The following is a 23,774-nucleotide window of genomic DNA, read 5'->3' as shown; positions in this document are numbered from 1 at the left end:
CACTTTGCATACAGTCCCAACAGATGACGCAATCTCTATTGCAATCCACATTGCCCTTTCCCACCTTGACAAAAGGAACACCTACGTGAGAATGCTATTCATTGACTACAGCTCAGTGTTCAACACCATAGTGCCCTCAAAGCTTATCACTAAGCTAAGGACCCTGGGACTAACACCTCCCTCTGCAACTGGATCCTGGACTTCCTGACAGGCCGTCTCCAGGTGGTAAGGGTAGGTAACAACACATCTGCTACGCTGATCCTCAACACGGTGGCCACTCAGGGGTGCATGCTCAACCTCTCCCTCATCGTGATCAAGACAAAGGAGATGATCGTGGACTACAGGAAAATGAGGGCAGAGCACGCCCCCATTCTCATCGACGGGGCTGTAGTGGAGCAGGTTGAGAGCTTCATGTTCCTTGGTTTCCACATCACCAACGAACTGTCTTGGTTCAAACACACAAAGACAGTCGTGAAGAGGGCACGACAAAACCTATTCCCCCCTCAGGAGACTGAAACATCGTAAGCATCCTGACTGGTTGCATCACCACCTGGTATGACAACTGCTCGGCCTCCGATGGCAAGCAGTACCGGAGCACCAAGTCTAGGTCCAAAATGCTTCTTAACAGCTTCTACCCTCAAGCCATAAGACTCCTGAACAGCTAACCAAATGGCTACCTGGACTGTTTATTTAGTAAATATTTTAACACTTATTTTTTCTTAAAACTGTATTGTTTGGTTAAGGGCTTGCAAGTAAACATTTCACTGTATTTTGGCGCACGTGACACATTTGGTTTGGTGGAAACTCCCTCTATCCCATGCCTCCATCAACCCGATGAGTTTAGATTTGTGGGAACAATCTGAAGTAGTGAACAAATGTAGACTTCAGGAGAAAGGAGTTTGTGTTTGAAGATTTTGGTTTCATTCTAGACTCTTTTCCTCAAAATGGAGGAGATGTGTGAACTCTCTATGGAGGGTGGTGACCAATGATGCTGTGAAGATACAGGAGCAAGGGGAGTTCCTCCCTCCAGACAGTTCCTACACCAATCTAATATGTTTTTAAATCCATGACGGGGACTTTGGTGAAAGTGTGGAGAATCGGGAAATATAGACATAACGTCAATGATTCCTTACATCCTCTCTCTCCTCTCCTTCTCAAAACCCATTGGATGAGGTCAGAGATCCCTCCACTCAAACCTTCTCCCCCAATGGGTTTTGAGGAGGCGAGGAGAGGACACAAGGAATCAAGGAAATGCATTGAGATTCTCCCATGCATATTAGTCATATTCTGATATTGGTGATGAACAGAAGTCTGTAGCGCCACCCAGTGGTCAACATTAAATAAGTCTGTAGTGCCCCTAGTGGTCAACATTAGCAAATGAGCAGACAGTAATATGAGTTTTACCTACCTTCACAGTTAGCCATGTAATGATTTTTGATTTCTCAACTAGCCATAATTTCTTATATTCAACTGATTTATGGTGCACTCAATTATTTTTCCTGCTGTTTTTAATGTCTGTGACTGGTACCAGTCTGTCTGTCAGACAGGCCAAGCTTTTCACATATTGTCATGCCAAACAGTCTGGCCGTGAGGTCAGTGATTGAACATAACATTAATAATGGATCTATGACAGAAATGTTTGTCGTGACATATTTCCATGTTTGGCTTGACAGCGAAGGAGAGAGGGAAAAAGCAAAAGCAAGAGATCATAATCTGTTGCAAAGAGTACAAGCAGATCCGGAACCAGGCTATGCTGGAACCAGGCTATGCTGTTGATGGTGCAATTCTGGTGGCTCCACAAACCAACATGGAGGACGATTCTGGTGTCTCTGTCGGTCGTTGTCTCTCTCTTATATATATATATATGGGGTTCAAGTCCGGGCTCTGGCTGGGCCACTCAAGGACATTCAGAGACTTGTCCTGGCGTCTCTCCCCCTGATATATATATGAGAGAGAGAGACAACGACCGACAGAGACACCAGAATCGTCCTCCGTGTTGGTGTGTGGAGCCACCAGAATTGCACCTTCAACAGCATAGCCTGGTTCCAGCATAGCCTAGTTTATATATATATATATATATATATATATATATATATATATATATATATATATGAGGCCGTGCCTTTGGAAAGTATTCAGACCCCTTTGATGTATTCCACATTTTGTTACGTTACAGCCTTATTCTAAAATGAATTAATATTTTTTTTTTACATCAATCTACACACGATAACCCATAATGACAAAGGAAAAGGAGCTATTTAGAGATTTCAGCAACAAACAAAAAAATATCACGTTTATATAAGTATTCAGAGCCTTTATTCAGTACTTAGTTGAAGCACCTTTGGCAGCGATTACAGCCTCAAGTCTTCTTGGGTATGATGCTACAAGCTTGGAACACCTGTATTTGGGGAGTTTCTCCCATTCTTTTCTGCAGATTCTCAAGCTCTGTCAGGTTGGATAGGGAGCGTTGTTACACAGCAATTTTCAGGTCTCTCCAGAGATGTTCGATGGGGTTCAAGGCCGGGCTCTGGCTGGGCCACTCAAGGACATTCAGAGACTTGTTGTCCTGTTGTCTTTCCCTCGATCCTGGCTAGTCTCCCAGTCCCTGCAGCTGAAAAACATACCCACAGCATGATGCTGCAACCATCATGCTTCACCGTAGCATGATAGTGCCAGGTTCCCTTCAGATGTGACGCTTGGCATTCAGGCCAAAGAGTTTAATCTTGGTTTTATCATTCCAGAGAATCTTGTTTCAAATGGTCTTTAGGTCCCTTTTGGAAAACTCCAAGGTGCCTTTTATTGGGGAGTGGCTTCTGTCTGTCCACTCTACCATAAAGGCCTGATTGGTGGAGTGCTGCAGAGATGGTTGTCCTTCTGGAAGGTTCTCAAGAGCTCTAGCAGAGTTCTTGGTCACCCTTCTCCCCCGATTGCTCAGTTTGGCCGGGCGGTCAGCTCGAGGAAGAGTCTTAGGGGTTTCAAACTTCTTCCATTTAACAATGATGGAGGCCACTGTGTTCTTGGGGACCTTCAATGCGGCAGACATTATTTGGTACCCTTCCCCAGATCTGTGCCTCGACACAATCCTGTCTCGGAGCTCTACGGAATTGTTTTTCAACCACATGGCTTGGTTTTTGCTCTGACATGCACTGTCAACTGTGCAACCTTATATATAGACAGGTGTGTGCCTTTCCAAATCATGCCCAATCAATTGAATTTACTCCAATCAAGTTGTAGACACATCTGAAGGATGATCAATGGAAACAGGATGCACCTGAGCTCAATTGAGTCACAAAGCAAAGGGTCTGAATACTTATGTAAATGTTTTTATTTTTAATGCATTTCCAACAATGTATTGAAAACCTGGTTCTCTCTGTCATTATTGGGTAGTGTGTGTAGATTGCTGAGAATTATATATATTTAATACATTTTAGAATACGTCTGTAACATAACAAAATGTGGGAAGAGTCAAGGGGTCTGAATACTTTCCAAAGGCACTATACAGTGGGACAGATAAAATAAGAAAAAAAAAATTCCAGAAAATCACATTGTAGGATTTTTAATGAATTTATTTGCAAATTATGGTGGAAAATAAGTATTTGGACACCTACAAACAAGCAAGATTTCTGGCTCTCACAGACCTGTAACTTCTTTAAGAGGCTCCTCTGTCCTCCACTCGTTACCTGTATTAATGACACCTGGATTTTTTTCCCCTCATTTTGTCTGTCATAGTTGAAGTGTACCCATGATGAAAATTACAGGCCTCTCTCATATTCTTAAGTGGGAGAACTTGCACAATTGGTGGCTGACTAAATACTTTTTTGCCCCACTGTATATTAAAAAAAAAAAAACACACACACACACACACACAACCGGTCAAAAGTTTTAGAACACCTACTCATTCAAGGGTTTCTTTATTTGTACTTTTTTTCCCTACATTGTAACTATGAAATAACACATGGAATCATGTACCAAAAAAAAAGTGTTAAACTGATCTAAGTACATTTTATATTCTTCAAATAGCCACCCTTTGCCTTGATGACAGCTTTGCACACTCTTGGCATTCTCTCAACCAGCTTCAGCGGGAATGCTTTTCGAACGGTCTTGAAGGTGTTCCCACATATGCTGAGCACTTTTTGGCTGCTTTTGTCCGGTGGCTAAGCGTACCAACAGGACGGAACATAGTCTGTTCATTGTCGTGTCCTTTGTCCTCACTGGAACTTTCATGGCGGCGTGTCCATGTTCCGAGTCAGATGTTGTATTGTACTAGGCTCTCTCATACTTGTCTGTAACCATGTTCATAATGTCACTATTAGTTGAAAAATAAAACATTAAAATACATCAGATCAGAGACGATTAGATTTATTTTTTAAGTAACAATACAGAATATTTGAAAATTAAGGGTCATAATAAAGTTTTGATAACTTCACTTTCAAGTACAGTATGAGCCAGTTGGCAACTGAAAGACACGGTAAGAATCTGGTAGCAACAGTGTAGCACCTAGAAGACGGGGTCAGAAAAATAGAACACTGTTTGTTTATGCTGAAAGTAAGTATGTAACAGACTGTTATTAAGTAGTCAACTGCTTTACATAAAGAGCTCCGTTTATTGAGTTACATATTTTTAGATTTTCCCTTTAAATAACGGCAGGCAATCTGGGGTGAAGTTTTCCCTAGGTACAGGTCAAGGATTAGCTTCCCCATCTCCCAATCCTAACCTTAACCATTAGTGTGGACTGGACGCTAAACTGACTAGAACAGCATCTAGGGGTAACTTCACCCTGGTCACGCCACACCAGGCAGCCTCACTTCTCCCTCAGCGCCCTGGCCGTCTCGTCGAGGGCCTCGCGTGGCTCATTGGGGGGTGGGATCTTCAGATCTGTAGGCTCCACCCCCCACACCTCCGTGGCGTAGTCGGTGATGGTGCGGTCGCTAGAGAACTTCCCAGACGCAGCGATGTTCTTGATCACCATCTTGGTCCACTCCCTCAGGTTCTAAGGGAAAAAACACACACACACAAATATAATGCCACTTTACTTTTACATTTTGGTCATTCAGAGATTTTTTTTATGTACACACACACACACACACACACACACTTTTGTCTGAAAAGACTTGCAGTAGTGAGTGCAAACATGTTTATGGTAGCATGTAAACCCTGTGGGAATTGAACCTACAACTTTGGTACTGTTAACACCACTGTCTTACCTACTGTGCCACAAGGGACCACCTTGGAATGGTAATTGTGCCCAGACGTACCTTTTCAGCAGGATGATCCGTATCAGGCTCTACTGTAATCTAGTCAGCAGGATGATCCGTATCAGGCTCTACTGTAATCTAGTCAGCAGGATGATCCGTATCAGGCTCTCCTGTAATCTAGTCAGCAGGATGATCCGTATCAGGCTCTCCTGTAATCTATTTAGCAGGATGGTAAGTATCAGGCTCTACTGTAATCTATTCAGCAGGATGGTCCGTATCAGGCTCTACTGTAATCTAGTCAGCAGGAAGGTCCGTATCAGGCTCTCCTGTAATCTAGTCAGCAGGATGATCCGTATCAGGCTCTCCTGTAATCTATTTAGCAGGATAGTAAGTATCAGGCTCTCCTGTAATCTATTCAGCAGGATGGTAAGTATCAGGCTCTACTGTAATCTAGTCAGCAGGATGATCCGTATCAGGCTCTACTGTAATCTATTCAGCAGGATGATCCGTATCAGGCTCTCCTGTAATCTATTCAGCAGGATGATCCGTATCAGGCTCTACTGTAATCTAGTCAGCAGGATGATCCGTATCAGGCTCTACTGTAATCTAGTCAGCAGGATGATCCGTATCAGGCTCTACTGTAATCTAGTCAGCAGGATGATCCGTATCAGGCTCTCCTGTAATCTATTCAGCAGGATGATCCGTATCAGGCTCTCCTGTAATCTAGTCAGCAGGATGATCCGTATCAGGCTCTACTGTAATCTATTCAGCAGGATGATCCGTATCAGGCTCTACTGTAATATTTTCAGCAGGATGGTAAGTATCAGGCTCTACTGTAATCTATTCAGCAGGATGGTCCGCATCAGGCTCTACTGTAATCTATTCAGCAGGATGGTCCGCATCAGGCTCTACTGTAATCTATTCAGCAGGATGGTCCGCATCAGGCTCTCCTGTAATCTATTCAGCAGGATGGTCCGTATCAGGCTCTCCTGTAATCTATTCAGCAGGATGGTCCGTATCAGGCTCTCCTGTAATCTATTCAGCAGGATGGTCCGCATCAGGCTCTACTGTAATCAGGCTTCACCAGCATACCACCCTGCATCCCACTGCTGGCTTGCCTCTGAAGCTAAGCAGGGTTGGTCCTGGTCAGTCCCCTGGATGGGAAACCACATGCTGCTGGCTTGCCTCTGAAGCTAAGCAGGGTTGGTCCTGGTCGGTCCCTGGATGGGAGACCACATGCTGCTGGAAGTGGTGTTGGAGGGCCAGCAGGAGGCACTCTTTCCTCTGGTCTAAAAAAAAAATTCCCAATGCCCCAGGGCAGTGATCGGGGACATTGCCCTGTGTAGGGTGCAGTCTTTCACATGGGATATTCAAACGGTTGTGGGGACTCTCTGTGGTCACTAAAGATCCCATGGCACTTATTGTTATTGTTAGTTATTGTCTGGCTAAATGCGGTGTCCTGGCTAAATTCCCAATCTGGCCTTCATACCATCAAGACCATCTAATCATCCCCAGCTTCTAACTGGCTCATTCATCTCCCCTGTAACTATTCCCCAGGTCGTTGCTGTAAATGAGAACGTGTTCTCAGTCAACTTACCACGCTATTAGCTAGAGGTACATGGGGGAATAATGATTACTACCTGATACAGTCATTGACTAGAGGTACATGGAGGATAATGATGATTACCTGATATAGTCATTAACTAGAGGTACATGGAGGATAATGATGATTAACTAGAGGTACATGGAGGATAATGATGATTACCTGATATAGTCATTAACTAGAGGTACATGGGGGAATAATGATGATTACCTGATATAGTCATTATTACCTAGAGGTACACGAGGGATAATGATGATTACCTGATATAGTCATTAACTAGAGGTACATGGAGGATAATGATGATTACCTGATATAGTTCGTTGACTTTCTCCTGGCACTTTATGTAGTCCTCATAGTCTGCAAACACCTTGAAGCTGAAGACAGAGACAGTCAATGCCAAGACTCAGGAAGGACAGGAGGGACCACAACAGTACTGTAGCCATAGAAATACAATTACTGGAATCAACATTCCCATTCAAATCAATGTTCGATGGGTGTTGCAGTCAAATTGACTGGAGAGGCGTTCCTCGACCCTTCTGGTAATTCTATGTCTTCCATCCCAAAATGGCATCCAATTCTTTTTACAGTTGACTACTTTCAACCAGGGCCTGGTCAAAAGTAGTGCACTATATAGGGAATAGGGTGCCATAGGGCCTGGTCAAAAGTAGTGCATTATAGGGAATAGGGTGCCATAGGGCCTGGTCAAAAGTAGTGCACTATATAGGGAATAGGGTGCCATAGGGCCTGGTCAAAAGTAGTGCACTATATAGGGAATAGGGTGCCATAGGGCCTGGTCAAAAGTAGTGCACTAAATAGGGAATAGGGTGCCGTTCACAGCCACTACCTACCGGTCGTGGTTGAAAAGCATATTGGTGACGTCTTTGAAGAGCTCTGGTTGTTTGGGACAGAAGAATCCACTGTTGATCTGATCAATGGCTTGCTTCAGTTCTGGAATCTTCTGGTAATACGTCATGGCATCGTAGCTTAAGAGGAGAGAACAGGCGGAGTAGCAACATTTCTCACAACAAGACGACATAGTCACATCTCTACATTACAAGGTTTACAATAGAGCAACTTCCCTTTCAACCAAAACTGGTCAACAATGTGTTCATGGATTACTTCCTCAGTAAATCACACACGAGTCAAGATTCTTATTGAGTTAAGCATCGCATAACTGGCGTGGTCGATGTGGCGTGGTCAATGTGGCGTGGTCAATGTGGCGTGGTCAATGTGGCGTGGTCAATGTGGCGTGGTCAATGTGGCATTGCATAAAGTATGACCCTTAGATTAGTATTAGATATATTTTGGGAAAACAAACCCTACCCTCTATGTCCCCGTGTGTGTGTGTGTGTGTGTGTGTGTGTGTGTGTTACCCCTGTGCGTCCATCTCTGCCACGTCCTCCACCCTCATGCCGAAGATGAACATGTTCTCCTCTCCAGCCTCCTCGGCCATCTCTACGTTGGCTCCGTCCATGGTGCCGATGGTGAGCGCTCCGTTCAGCATGAACTTCATGTTGCCGGTGCCGGACGCCTCCGTGCCAGCTGTGGAGATCTGCTCAGACAGGTCTGTGGCTGGGATTACTGTAGGGGGACATAGATTACAGTAAGGGGGGAAAATAGATTACAACAGGGGGGGGGGGGGGGAAATAGATTACAGTAGGGGGGAAATAGATTACAGTAGGGGGGGATAGATTACAGTAGGGGGAGAATAGATTACAGTAGGGGGGGGGAAATAGATTACAGTAAGGGGGGAAAATAGATTACAGTAGGGGGGGAAATAGATATAGAAAAAACAATCCATCTCTAATACAGGACAGTTTATAGTGCACTACTTCTGACCAGGGCCCGATTTACATTTACATTGCTCATGTTAGTCATTCAGCAGACTCTCTTATCCAGAGAGACTTACAGTACTGAGTCATTTAGCAGACTCTTATCCAGAGAGACTTACTCAGCAGACTCATCCAGAGACTTACAGTAGTGAGTCATTTAGCAGACTCTTATCCAGAGAGACTTACAGTAGTGAGTCATTTAGCAGACTCTTATCCAGAGAGACTTACAGTAGTGAGTCATTTAGCAGACTCTCTTATCCAGAGACTTACAGTAGTGAGTCATTTAGCAGACTCTCTTATCCAGAGAGAGACTTACAGTAGTGAGTCATTTAGCAGACTCTCTTATCCAGAGAGAGACTTACAGTAGTGAGTAATTTAGCAGACTCTCTTATCCAGAGACTTACATTAGTGAGTCATTTAGCAGACTCTGATCCAGAGAGACTAACATTAGTGAGTCATTTAGCAGACTCTCTGATCCAGAGAGACTTGCATTAGTGAGTCATTTAGCAGACTCTTAGCCAGAGAGAGACTTACAGTAGTGAGTCATTTAGCAGACTCTCTTATCCAGAGAGACTAACAGGAACAATTAGGTTTAAGTTCATTGCTCAAGGGCAGAGACTTTTTTTTACCTAGCCGGCTTGGGGATTCAAACCAGCAACCTTTCGGTTATTGGCCCAATGTTCTTAACCGCTAGGCTACCTGGCACATTTGGGACACCCGTTTAGAGCTACCTGTATCTAATAGAGTAATTGCCAAAATAAAGGAAACACTTGAGTAAATGAAGGACACAAAGTATATTGAAAGCAGGTGCTTCTACACAGGTGTAGTTCCTGGGTGAATTAAACAATTAACATCCCATCATGCTTAGGGTCACACAAAAATGTTGGGCAGGCCATTATTTTGGCTACGCCTCCCACAGGATGACAATTCCCTCATCCACAGGGCACGAGTGGTCACAATGGTTTCATGAGCATGAAGACGATGTAAACCATATGCCGTGGCCGTCTCAGTCACCAGATCTCAACCCAAATGAACGCTACCGGAAGATTCTGGAGCGACGCCCGAGACAGTGTTTTCCACCATCATCAACACACACAAAAAAACCCACACAGAATTATGGAATTTCTGGTGGAAGAATGTTGTCGCATCCCTCCAATAGAGTTCCAGACATTTGTAGAATCTATGCCGAGGTGCATTGAAGCTGTTCTGACTCACGGTGACCCAAAAACCCTTTTTAAGATGCTTTATATGTTGACGGTTTATTTTATTTTGGCTGTTACCTGGACATCACGAATACTCCCACAAGGATAATGGTGATGCTTTTCCCCTGAAAAGGTTAAGTATTATGTTGGCAGCATCATGTTATGGGTATGCTAGTCACTGGCAGGGACTGGGGAGTTTGTCAAGATCAAAATAGATATGAAAAAAAAAAGAGCAAAGCCCATGACTTTCACTAGCGACTGTAGATAGACACAGTACCTTTCTCAGCCAGAGAGACTCTGTAGTTCTCCAGATATAGACAGTACCTTTCTCAGCCAGAGAGACTCTGTAGTTCTCCAGGTAGAGACAGTACCTTTCTCAGCCAGAGAGACTCTGTAGTTCTCCAGATATAGACAGTACCTTTCTCAGCCAGAGAGACTCTGTAGTTCTCCAGGTAGAGACAGTACCTTTCTCAGACAGAGAGACTCTGTAGTTCTCCATATATAGACAGTACCTTTCTCAGCCAGAGAGACTCTGTAGTTCTCCAGATATAGACAGTACCTTTCTCAGCCAGAGAGACTCTGTAGTTCTCCAGATAGAGACAGTAACTTTCTCAGCCAGAGAGACTCTGTAGTTCTCCAGGTAGAGACAGTACCTTTCTCAGCCAGAGAGACTCTGTAGTTCTCCAGGTAGAGACAGTACCTTTCTCAGCCAGAGAGACTCTGTAGTTCTCCAGGTAGAGACAGTACCTTTCTCAGCCAGAGAGACTCTGTAGTTCTCCAGATAGAGACAGTACCTTTCTCAGCCAGAGAGACTCTGTAGTTCTCCAGATAGAGACAGTACCTTTCTCAGCCAGAGAGACTCTGTAGTTCTCCAGATAGAGACAGTACCTTTCTCAGCCAGAGAGACTCTGTAGTTCTCCAGGTAGATGACCTTCAGCTTGCTGCCCACCACAGGATCTTTGTTGACCACCTCTCCCACAGCCGTGATCAGCTTGATGATCATCTTGGCCATGTGGTACCCCGGCGCAGCCTGTAGAGGGAGACAAAGGATCCTTCTCAAATGTCGCTTTCCTCCATTCATGGGGTTGCATCAAAAAAAAAAAAATTCACTATATTTAGTGCACTACTTTTAACCAGGGCCCCTAGGGGTCATAGTGCCTTTGAACGGGGTAGGGTAGTAGGTGCCAGGCGCACCGGTTTGTATCAAGAACTGCAACGCCACTGGGTTTGTCACTACTTTTTTTTTTACCAGGGGCCCCTAGGGGTCATGATAGTGCACTACTTTTTTACCAGGGGCCCCCTAAAGTGTCAATTCATTTCACTAGGGCGTCCCCTCTCCTCACTTCCTTCTCAAAATACATCTGAAGTAGAAGAGCCACAGTTCCTCCCCTTCGAGCCTTTCCCTCCAATAGATTATGAAAACGAGGGGAGAGGGTGTAAGGAATACATGAAAGACACAGGGAGAATCTCAATTTGCATTGTCTTGATTCCTCGTGTCCCCTTTCCTCCTCCTCAAAACCCCATTGAAATGAGAAAGTCAGGAGGTCATTCTCTCTTTTCCGATATTGAGAGAAAGAGTTGAAGGTAGTTCGGTACGTACCTTGCCACCAATGATCACAGTCCGGGGAACAAAATGTGCTTTTGGGTTCTTCCTGATGCCTTTAGAAAACAAAACAAATAAACAAAATATTTGATCAGATTGTAAACAATAAGGTGTTACTTATTATAAACGCCTAAATGAAGCCTTCATAACCCTTTATAAAAAGGCCTACGTTGAAGCTTCACAGATCATATATAACCAAGGGTCATCATAAGGCAGGGAGGCGAGGATCCCAAATGCCACCCTATTCCCCATTTGACAAAACTAGTGCACTATATACACACACACACACACACAACGTACGGTTGTACATGGTGACGATGTGAAGGCAGTTGAGGAGCTGGCGCTTGTACTCGTGAATCCTCTTGACGTGAACATCAAACATGGAGGACGGGTTGATTTCCACCATGTACTCTTTCTCCAGGTACTGGGAAAACTTCTCCTTGTTATCCTGGGCACAGAAAGACATGACTTGATACACATGGCATTCTATTCCCTTGTAGTGAATGTACTCCCTCTGACCAGGGGCCCTAACACTTCTGACCGGTGGCCCTAACACTCAGTTGGAAAGGATGATCTTATGAAATAGTAACATCAGCAACAAGCCCCAACACGTGTACCTAGGAACAAAACCCAATTATATATGGTCAACTTATAGTTTACGCCGAGTTTGCATGGAATTATATATGGTCAACTTCCTGTCTGCTCCGAGTTTGTATGGAATTATATATGGTCAACTTCCTGTCTGCGCTGAGTTTGCATGGCATTATATATGGTCAACTTCCTGTCTGCGCCGAGTTAGCATGGAATTAGGAGTTCCACACTGACGTGTACTCAGTGTATTTATTCAGTTGGTTGGATCGTTTGCTTGGCTGGAACATTGTTTTTATCCATGGGAGGGGGGGGGGGGGGGTCATTTTCTGCCAATATTACTATTGGGAAATGGCAAGGTTCTTCAGAACAGTAAATAAACAGAGTAGAACTCACAAATATGCCCCATGAGCCATTGTAGGCCATGCATGTTGACTGTTGTTAATGAAGGGGTGGGGAGACTTTACCTGCTTGACTTTAGACACATCTCTAATGAAGGTATCATCGTCTACCAGCTCATTGAGCTTCTGTAACTGGCTGAGGTCCTTCACATATTCCTCCCCAATGGCCTAGAAACATGTAGACAAAGTACATGAAGGAGACACAGCAGATTAACAAAGAAAATTGCATTCAAAAGATACAGGAATATCAAAGGAGATAAAAACGGACAATCAAAGACGCCAATCAAACCTCAGCAATGAGCTCAGCCAATCCCGGGTTACAGAGGAGGAGCCAGCGTCTAGGAGTGATGCCATTGGTCTTGTTCTGGAACTTCTCCGGTTCTAATTCGCTGAAGTCTCGGAACCTTTCAGAACAAAAAAAGAAATATATTTTAGATTCTAGAAGGACGCTACTAGAAGACGGTAGAATCGTGTTCAATAAGGCTCACCGTAGCAAAAACAGTTGTTCAGAAGGTTACATTTAAAAATATATATTTTTATTTAAACTAGGCAAGTCAGTTAAGAACAAATTCTTATTTACAATGACGGCCTAGGAACGGTGGGTTAACTGCCTTGTTCAGGGGCAGAACGACAGAATTTAACCTTATCAGCTCATGGATTCGATCTAACCACTAGGCTACCTGCTGCCCCTACACTCTAACCACTAGTGTAACTGCCGCCCCCCTCCACTCTAACCACTAGGCTACCTGCCACCTCTACACTCTAACCACCAGGCTACCTGCCGCCCCTACACTCTAACCACCAGGCTACCCGCCGCCCCTACACTCTAACCACCAGGCTACCCGCCGCCCCTACACTCTAACCACCAGGCTACCCGCCGCCCCTACACTCTAACCACTAGTGTAACTGCTGCCCCCTACACTAACCGCCAGGCTACCCGCCTCCCCTACACTAACCGCCAGGCTACCCGCCTCCCCTACACTAACCGCTAGGCTAACCGCCTCCCCTACACTAACCGCCAGGCTACCCGCCGCCCCTACACTCTAACCACCAGGCTACCCGCCGCCCCTACACTCTAACCACTAGTGTAACTGCTGCCCCCTACACTAACCGCCAGGCTACCCGCCTCCCCTACACTAACCGCTAGGCTAACCGCCTCCCCTACACTAACCGCTAGGCTAACCGCCTCCCCTACACTAACCGCCAGGCTACCCGCCGCCTCCCCTACACTAACCGCCAGGCTACCCGCCGCCTCCCCTACACTAACCGCCAGGCTACCCGCCGCCTCCCCTACACTAACCGCCAGGCTACCCGCCGCCTCCCCTACACTAACCGCCAGGCTACCCGCCGCCTCCCCTACACTAACCGCCAGGCTACCCGCCGCCTCCCCTACACTAACCGCCAGGCTACCCGCCGCCTCCCCTACACTAACCGCCAGGCTACCCGCCGCCTCCCCTACACTAACCGCCAGGCTACCCGTCGCCTCCCCTACACTAACCGCCAGGCTACCCGCCGCCTCTACACTAACCACTAGGCTACCCGCCTCCCCTACACTAACCACTAGGCTACCCGCCTCCCCTACACTAACCACTAGGCTACCCGCCTCCCTTACACTAACCACTAGGCTACCCGCCTCCCCTACACTCTAACCACTAGGCTACCCGCCGCCCCTGGTTTCAGACAGTTGGGAGTTTCTCTTACACAACCTAGAGAAGCCCCATCGTACACATCTGAGAGAAAGCTGTTACTATCAGGGAGAATACAGTAGAGATGAACCATCTTACACATCTGAGAGAAAGCTGTTACTATCAGGGAGAATACAGTAGAGATGAACCATCTTACATCTGAGAGAAAGCTGTTACTATCAGGGAGAATACAGTAGAGATGAACCATCTTACACATCTGAGAGAAAGCTGTTACTATCAGGGAGAATACAGTAGAGATTAACCATTTTACACATCTGAGAGAAAGCTGTTACTATCAGGGAGAATACAGTAGAGATGAACCATCGTACACATCTGAGAGAAAGCTGTTACTATCAGGGAGAATACAGTAGAGATGAACCATCTTACACATCTGAGAGAAAGCTGTTACTATCAGGGAGAATACAGTAGAGAAGCCCCATCGTACACATCTGAGAGAAAGCTGTTACTATCAGGGAGAATACAGTAGAGATTAACCATCTTACACATCTGAGAGAAAGCTGTTACTATCAGGGAGAATACAGTAGAGATGAACCATCTTACACATCTGAGAGAAAGCTGTTACTATCAGGGAGAATACAGTAGAGATTAACCATCTTACATCTGAGAGAAAGCTGTTACTATCAGGGAGAATACAGTAGAGATGAACCATCGTACACATCTGAGAGAAAGCTGTTACTAATCAGGGAGAATACAGTAGAGATGAACCATCTTACACATCTGAGAGAAAGCTGTTACTATCAGGGAGAATACAGTAGAGATTAACCATTTTACACATCTGAGAGAAAGCTGTTACTATCAGGGAGAATACAGTAGAGATGAACCATCGTACACATCTGAGAGAAAGCTGTTACTAATCAGGGAGAATACAGTAGAGATGAACCATCGTACACATCTGAGAGAAAGCTGTTACTATCAGGGAGAATACAGTAGAGATGAACCATCTTACACATCTGAGAGAAAGCTGTTACTATCAGGGAGAATACAGTAGAGATGAACCATCTTACACATCTGAGAGAAAGCTGTTACTATCAGGGAGAATACAGTAGAGATGAACCATCTTACATCTGAGAGAAAGCTGTTACTATCAGGGAGAATACAGTAGAGATGAACCATCTTACACATCTGAGAGAAAGCTGTTACTATCAGGGAGAATACAGTAGAGATGAACCATCTTACACGTCAGTCTTGATGATGTTGGAGTGTATCTCAGCGACTCCGTTGACGGCGTGAGATCCCACGATGCACAGGTGAGCCATGTTGACCCTCTTTCCCCCGTCCTCCTCGATCAGAGACATCCTGCGCATCCGATCCATGTCCTCTGGGAAGAGAGCCGAAATCTCCTGGAGCGACACCAGAAACACACTCTGTCAGCTGGTCCCAATCTGCTCCATATCCCTCCTAAAAACCACATGATTCTGCCAATCTGAACAGTCCGGTTATTGACACAGTACAAGCAGCATGTCTATGGGTGAATTAGGGCCAAGAGGAGGAGTAGGGAGCTGATGGGGACCGGATGAGTGTCCATGAGTCTTGTAAGGGGGATACATTTCAAGTCATTCAGTATCAATGTATTCATACGCTTAGCAGGGAGCACAGCCCAGTCTATAGTGGTACATCAGAATACGACCCACTGAACCCAGTCTATAGTGGTACATCAGTCAGAATGCGACCCACTGAACCCAGTCTATAGTGGTACATCAGAATACGACCCACTGAACCCAGTCTATAGTGGTACATCAGTCAGAATGCGACCCACTGAACCCAGTCTATAGTGGTACATCAGAATACCACCCACTGAACCCAGTCTATAGTGGTACATCAGAATACCACCCACTGAACCCAGTCTATAGTGGTACATCAGAATACCACCCACTGAACCCAGTCTATAGTGGTACATCAGAATGCGACCCACTGAACCCAGTATATAGTGGTACATCAGAATACGACCCACTGAACCCAGTCTATAGTGGTACATCAGAATACCACCCACTGAACCCAGTCTATAGTGGTACATCAGAATACCACCCACTGAACCCAGTCTATAGTGGTACATCAGAATACCACCCACTGAACCCAGTCTATAGTGGTACATCAGAATACGACCCACTGAACCCAGTCTATAGTGGTACATCAGAATACCACCCACTGAACCCAGTCTATAGTGGTACATCAGAATATCACCCACTGAACCCAGTCTATACAGGTACATCAGCCACTGAACCCAGTCTATAGTGGTACATCAGAATACGACCCACTGAACCCAGTCTATAGTGGTACATCAGAATACCACCCACTGAACCCAGTCTATAGTGGTACATCAGAATACCACCCACTGAACCCAGTCTATAGTGGTACATCAGAATACGACCCACTGAACCCAGTCTATAGTGGTACATCAGAATACCACCCACTGAACCCAGTCTATAGTGGTACATCAGAATACCACCCACTGAACCCAGTCTATAGTGGTACATCAGAATACCACCCACTGAACCCAGTCTATAGTGGTACATCAGAATATCACCCACTGAACCCAGTCTATACAGGTACATCAGCCACTGAACCCAGTCTATAGTGGTACATCAGAATACGACCCACTGAACCCAGTCTATAGTGGTACATCAGAATACCACCCACTGAACCCAGTCTATAGTGGTACATCAGAATACCACCCACTGAACCCAGTCTATAGTGGTACATCAGAATACGACCCACTGAACCCAGTCTATAGTGGTACATCAGAATACCACCCACTGAACCCAGTCTATAGTGGTACATCAGAATACCACCCACTGAACCCAGTCTATATTGGTACATCAGAATACCACCCACTGAACCCAGTCTATAGTGGTACATCAGAATACCACCCACTGAACCCAGTCTATAGTGGTACATCAGAATACCACCCACTGAACCCAGTCTATAGTGGTACATCAGAATACCACCCACTGAACCCAGTCTATAGTGGTACATCAGAATACGACCCACTGAACCCAGTCTATAGTGGTACATCAGAATACGACCCACTGAACCCAGTCTATAGTGGTACATCAGAATACCACCCACTGAACCCAGTCTATAGTGGTACATCAGAATACCACCCACTGAACCCAGTCTATAGTGGTACATCAGAATACCACCCACTGAACCCAGTCTATAGTGGTACATCAGAATACCACCCACTGAACCCAGTCTATAGTGGTACATCAGAATACCACCCACTGAACCCAGTCTATACAGTACGTACGTCCAGGTGGCCCTGGTTGATCCTGTAGATGATCTGGAGGTGTCTGGGCAGCAGGGTCTCCAGCAGTCCAATGGGCCAGCGCTCCAGAGCCTCGGGAAGCACCGTGTGATTGGTGTACGCAAAGGTCCGCTTGGTGATGGCCCACGCCTGATAGGAAAGAGCAATGGTTCTAATAGCGCAGTACACACCGAATAGCCTGGTCACTTTAAATCATGATTACATACTGCTTTACTCATCTCATAGGTCTATTCTGATATATTCTAGTCAACGCCACTACAACATTGCTCATCCAAATATTTATACATTTCTTAATTCCATTACTTTTAGATGTGCGTATTGTTAGATACTGCTGCACTGTTGGAGCTGGGAACACAAGCATTTAGTTAGATACTACTGCACTGTTGGAGCTGGGAACACAAGCATTTAGTTAGATACTACTGCACTGTTGGAGCTGGGAACACAAGCATTTAGTTAGATACTACTGCACTGTTGGAGCCGGGAACACAAGCATTTAGTTAGATACTACTGCACTGTTGGAGCTGGGAACACAAGCATTTAGTTAGATACTACTGCACTGTTGGAGCCAGGAACACAAGCATTTAGTTAGATACTACTGCACTGTTGGAGCTGGGAACACAAGCATTTAGTTAGATACTACTGCACTGTTGGAGCTAGGAACATAAGCATTTAGTTAGATACTACTGCACTGTTGGAGCTAGGAACACAAGCATTTAGTTAGATACTACTGCACTGTTGGAGCTGGGAACACAAGCATTTAGTTAGATACTACTGCACTGTTGGAGCCAGGAACACAAGCATTTAGTTAGATACTACTGCACTGTTGGAGCTGGGAACACAAGCATTTAGTTAGATACTACTGCACTGTTGGAGCTAGGAACATAAGCATTTAGTTAGATACTACTGCACTGTTGGAGCTAGGAACACAAGCATTTAGTTAGATATTACTGCACTGTTGGAGCTAGGAACACAAGCATTTAGTTAGATATTACTGCACTGTTGGAGCTAGGAACACAAGCATTTAGTTAGATATTACTGTTGGAGCTAGAAACACAAGCATTTAGTTAGATACTACTGCACTGTTGGAGCTAGGAACACAAGCATTTAGTTAGATACTACTGCACTGTTGGAGCTAGGAACACAAGCATTTAGTTAGATACTACTGCACTGTTGGAGCTAGGAACACAAGCATTTAGTTAGATATTACTGCACTGTTGGAGCTAGGAACACAAGCATTTAGTTAGATATTACTGCACTGTTGGAGCTAGGAACACAAGCATTTAGTTAGATATTACTGTTGGAGCTAGAAACACAAGCATTTCTCTACACCCGTAATAACATCTGCTAAATATGTGTATGTGACCAATAACATTTGATTTGATGGCCCCAGATCTGTTTTGTGCTCTATAGCCAACTTCTGTGGATATACCAGGCTACGACAGACGAGGCACTTGTTCTATAACATAAAGGTGCTTCAAGGTGCTGCATGGCTTTAGGGTTCAAGGTGCTGCATGGCTTTAGGGTTCAAGGTGCTGCATGGCTTTAGGGTTCAAGGTGCTGCATGGCTTTAGGGTTCAAGGTGCTGCATGGCTTTAGGGTTCAAGGTGCTGCATGGCTTTAGGGTTCAAGGTGCTGCATGGCTTTAGGGTTCAAGGTGCTGCATGGCTTTAGGGTTCAAGGTGCTGTATGGCTTTAGGGTTCAAGGTGCTGTATGGCTTTAGGGTTCAAGGTGCTGTATGGCTTTAGGGTTCAAGGTGCTGCATGGCTTTAGGGTTCAAGGTGCTGCATGGCTTTAGGGTTCAAGGTGCTGCATGGCTTTAGGGTTCAAGGTGCTGTATGGCTTTAGGGTTCAAGGTGCTGTATGGCTTTAGGGTTCAAGGTGCTGTATGGCTTTAGGGTTCAAGGTGCTGCATGGCTTTAGGGTTCAAGGTGCTGCATGGCTTTAGGGTTCAAGGTGCTGCATGGCTTTAGGGTTCAAGGTGCTGCATGGCTTTAGGGTTCAGGGTGCTGCATGGCTTTAGGGTTCAGGGTGCTGCATGGCTTTAGGGTTCAAGGTGCTGCATGGCTTTAGGGTTCAAGGTGCTGTATGGCTTTAGGGTTCAAGGTGCTGCATGGCTTTTCATTCATCTACCCAACATACCACACACACAAAGACTTATTATGCAAGTTAGATAAAGTTAGTGGTTTTATTTTCATACAATAAATAATCAGTTTCATCCACTCCCTCTCTTAAAACGCACCGTGTCCCAGTCGAGTTTCTCAATGTCCACAAAGACCCTCATGAGCTCTGGGATGGCCATGGCAGGATGAGTGTCATTCAGCTGGATGGCCACCTGTCAACACAAAAAAACAAACAACCAACTGTATTTGTTGTTGTTGTTAGGATTCAGTGTAGTCGTGATAAATCAATAAGTAACCTACTTTCTCTGGGAAGCTGTCGAAGGAGACCGGGCCGGAGAAGCCCTTCTTGGAGTTCTTGAAGCGTCTGATGATGTCCTGGAGGGTAGCAGCCACCACAAAGTACTCCTGCTTCAGCCGCAGCTCCTTCCCTTCAAAGAACTACAACAGTGGAGGAATCAAGGTGTGCGTGCCGAAATGGCACCCTATACGTTAGTGCACTGTTTTAGACCAGGGCCCATAGGGTAGTGCACTACTTTAGACCAGGGCCTATCAGGAAACATCCACAAATAGGAGGGGGAGAAAACAAGAGGTGCCAAGTGAGAATTTAACACACACACACAGTTGGTAGAGCATGGTGGTTGCAACACCAGGGTTGTGGGTTCAATTCCCAGGAGGGGACCAGTGTGTGAAAAATCATTGAATATGTATGCACTCAGTATTGTAAGTCGCTCTGGGTAAGAGCGTCTGCTAAACGACGCGAAAGAGAGCAGGAGGGAGACAAAATGGACTAACACCTACGTGGTCAATGTACCAATCTAGAACTTACGTTATCGTTGGGGTAGAGGACACGAGAAATATTCTCCGCCAGATTCCTGTCCAGAACAGCTTGGATGTAATCTCCAACATTGACTGAGGAGACATAGAATGACACATAGAAGTGATTTAACAGGGACTTTAATGGGAGAGGACATAGAAGTGATTTAACAGGGACCCTAATGGGAGAGGACATAGAAGTGATTTAACAGGGACCTTAATGGGAGAAGACATAGAAGTGATTTAACAGGGACCTTAATGGGAGAGGACATAGAAGTGATTTAACAGGGACCTTAAATGGGAGAGGACACAGAAGTGATTTAACAGGGACCTTAATGGGAGAAGACATAGAAGTGATTTAACAGGGACCTTAATGGGAGAAGACATAGAAGTGATTTAACAGGGACCTTAATGGGAGAAGACTCGTAGAGTTCTGTTTTCTCAGGAGAAGAAACAGCTTCATATTATTCACTAGACTCACCGGTTCAATGCTGTGATCATTTAGGCCTGGATTCTAACTTGAGATGTGTGCGACTTTGTTTCCTCCGTAAAGCGTACATTGGCAAAAACACGTCATTTAGTTGACAGGGGTGACTAAAGTGCTTGCATCTCAAGTTAGAGTCAAAGTTAGCTCTGGTCCATGGCGTTATTATAGCTCGCTAACACAGCCTTCTTCAAGCAAGCCACACTAACACCATGGACCAGAGCTAGCTTGGAGTAGGCAGGGTTAAACAGTCAAGTCATCCTCCTGGCCACTGTCATGACGTGGCCCTTTCTGCGTATAGAGTGTGGCATCCCCCCCCCCCCCGTGGCATCCCCCCCCCCCCCCTTCCTACACCCAGGTTCTGTTATCTCAGGTTGTAAATTCCTGGAGGAGACTCTCCTCAGGGCCATGCAGTATAGAGAGAGTTTCACAGTAGAACAAAGGAACTTCTACATCACAGAACTTGAGAACTGAACAATATCCATGTTTTGGAGAATGTGTAAACGGTTGGAGGGGAAGCCAGGTACGACCCGGTCCGTTTTGTTTCATGTTTGTGACCTCAGGAAAGACAATACAGCCACATTACCATAACTCTGTTTATACAGGAGTCTCCGTTATGAGGTTTGTGTCTAATTATTGTATAAAACGAATAAAGATGTAGTAAAGAGTAAAGATGAAACTATTTGTGAAATTATGTCATGTGATTTTAAACCGTTAATGTGAGAGAATTGTGGTCCTTCAAAATTTAAAAAAAGTCATTGGCCCGCCCCCGTTAATACAGACATGATCTGGCGTCATGGGACAACCCTTTCCTGCTGTTCCGAATAAAAACCCCACCTGAGGAAATCCTCGAGACCATGAGTACCTCGATCACCGAGGGGGCGAAGGTTTGAGTAGAGTCCACAAAAACCTCAGTATAAGCTAAGGTTGTAATGGTTGTCGAATTCCTAACCAAACCACGTGGAGCATTGGCTACACGGGTGGAAATGGTTCAACTCTGAGACTATCGATCACGACAGAATAAGAGCAAATCTTAGATACTACTTACTAGTCTGCAGCTAGAAATTGTCAACCTGAGATGCGAGGACCGACAAAACATCTATCTATAAGAACATTTCTGAATGGTACTCCGAAGTATCCATTCTAACAACGAGAGAAGATCAGATGAACTTTCCAACAGAAAGACAGACGATTCCAACAGAGATCACGACGACACACTGAGCGTAAATATATGTATTGATTGCAATTATTTCCGAATGAGTGAGCGTTCATGTGCAAAGGATTAGCATTTCAATTAATATAATAATTAACTGTGTAGTGACTCTTGTAATTCCTGCCCTTCTCAGTCCACACCCACTTCCCTTTGTCCACCAAGCCATCATACCGGCTTAGCCCACTAGGGAACCTCCCCTATCATTTCCTTGTAACCATATCTACTGTTTGTTTGTTTATGCATTTCTGTGATTATTTAGTTAGTAAATAAATGATTAAGACAATTGATGTATGGATGACTCATAGTGAAGACTGGGATCGTGCAGTTAACCAACAATTATCTGTTTGGAATGAGATTAAAGAATCATTCATTAATAGAAGACTAATTGATCAGATGTTAAAATATCTGAAGAGTTATATACGGAAAATTATAACTTTATAATCTGAATATTTTCCTTGGTGCCCTGACTTCCTAGTTAATTACATTTACATAATTTGTTTAATAATAATAATAATTACAGAGATTTGATCAATTAACAGTCTTCAATTTTCATGATGCCAAAGACACGACACCACTTACAGTCCATCAGGTTGAAGTCGTTGGGAGCTCTGGCAGACCACAGCCTCATGGTGTTGACTGTGTTGTTCATATATCCAGGGATGGGCGTGTCATAGGGCATAGCAAGGACCACCTATAGAGGCAAGGCATGGGGGGGGGGGGGGGGAATTAAGATTAGGTTGAAGATCAAAATGGAAGACTTATTCATCATCTTAAAACTTCATTCCAAATAAGATTAAGGGTCAATTCAAGACGATAAATAAAAAAAATACCAAACTCAATAAAATCATAGAAATGCAGGTACTGCACTTAGTGAGTCAACCTGTGGGAAGAATTGGGAACACTTGAATTTAACATTATAAATATCAGTAACACTTTTATCAAAGTTGAATAATGACCAAAACAATCTTAACACCACAATGGCCCTAAGTTGCTGTTATACCTGTGTAATAACACAAGTGACAAAGTACATCTCAAATCCCCATAGATATGCAGGTACTAAGTGGTACAACTTAGCACTATTATCAGCATGTTACACATTTTTTTAAAAAGGTAGTATTCATTATCATGACTTTAAGTACCTGTGTGTCCACCCATTTGGCCCCTTCCTTAGACTCCTCCACTCTGCCGTAGAAGTGCACTGGTAGCATGTACTCAGGGCGGGCCTTCTCCCAAGGGTTACCATGACGCAGCCAATCGTCTGCTTCTTCCACCTAGGAGCAAGCCAATCACAAGACAACATACTAAATCGAAGGGTGACTAAGCAAAACTTGAAATGGGTCAATATGTTTAATAGAACCATAGCCTGGTCTCAGATCAGTTTGTGTTCTTGCCAACTCCAGCGCTCATTGTCAAGCCAATGGCATGATAACGCAAACAGAGTGGTAGTCAGGCTAATAAAGCCGTAGATGGTCCATGTACAGCAGTAGTAGAAGTACAGTACAGTGTAGTATAGTTACAGTACACATACAGATAGACAGTACAGCATGGGTACATTACAGGTACAATACATTATAGGTACAGTACAGTATAGTTACAGTACACATAGATAGACATTACAGGATATAAGCCGCCTCCAACGTCATTTTAGAGAATTTGGCAGTAGGTCTAAACGGCCTCACAACCGCAGTCCATGTGTAACCACGCCAGTCCAGGACCTCCACATCCTGCTTCTCCACCTGCGGGATCGT

The 23,774-nt window shown here is 44.8% G+C and overlaps 1 protein-coding gene across 2 annotated transcripts in view; it reads right to left on the bottom strand.

Moving 5' to 3' along the window:
* Positions 1-4,343: 4,343 nt before the first annotated feature.
* LOC110505964 (glycogen phosphorylase, liver form) overlaps positions 4,344-23,774 on the bottom strand; it is a 29,907-nt gene continuing 10,476 nt past the window's right edge. The window contains exons 5-20 of one of the 2 annotated variants that reach the window (XM_036962229.1): positions 23,166-23,297; positions 22,606-22,717; positions 20,343-20,425; positions 19,817-19,954; positions 19,636-19,728; positions 17,378-17,524; positions 15,307-15,470; positions 12,714-12,828; positions 12,491-12,592; positions 11,736-11,883; positions 11,433-11,491; positions 10,721-10,862; positions 8,172-8,379; positions 7,647-7,781; positions 7,106-7,172; positions 4,344-4,990 (exon numbers count right to left, since the gene is read on the bottom strand). In XM_036962229.1, coding sequence (XP_036818124.1) covers positions 4,802-4,990; positions 7,106-7,172; positions 7,647-7,781; positions 8,172-8,379; positions 10,721-10,862; positions 11,433-11,491; positions 11,736-11,883; positions 12,491-12,592; positions 12,714-12,828; positions 15,307-15,470; positions 17,378-17,524; positions 19,636-19,728; positions 19,817-19,954; positions 20,343-20,425; positions 22,606-22,717; positions 23,166-23,297 — 2,034 coding nt within the window. In that variant the 3' untranslated portion in view covers positions 4,344-4,801. Of the gene's footprint in view, positions 4,991-6,989; positions 7,009-7,058; positions 7,173-7,646; positions 7,782-8,171; positions 8,380-10,720; positions 10,863-11,432; positions 11,492-11,735; positions 11,884-12,490; positions 12,593-12,713; positions 12,829-15,306; positions 15,471-17,377; positions 17,525-19,635; positions 19,729-19,816; positions 19,955-20,342; positions 20,426-22,605; positions 22,718-23,165; positions 23,298-23,774 lie in introns of those variants that run through there. The other variant, XM_036962230.1, reaches the window with a different exon arrangement.

Source organism: Oncorhynchus mykiss, chromosome 25 (genome assembly GCF_013265735.2).
Source record: "Oncorhynchus mykiss isolate Arlee chromosome 25, USDA_OmykA_1.1, whole genome shotgun sequence".
NCBI lineage: Eukaryota > Metazoa > Chordata > Actinopteri > Salmoniformes > Salmonidae > Oncorhynchus > Oncorhynchus mykiss.
The sequence above is the reverse complement of the archived record's forward strand: the minus strand, read 5'-3'. Positions and strand labels throughout refer to the sequence as shown.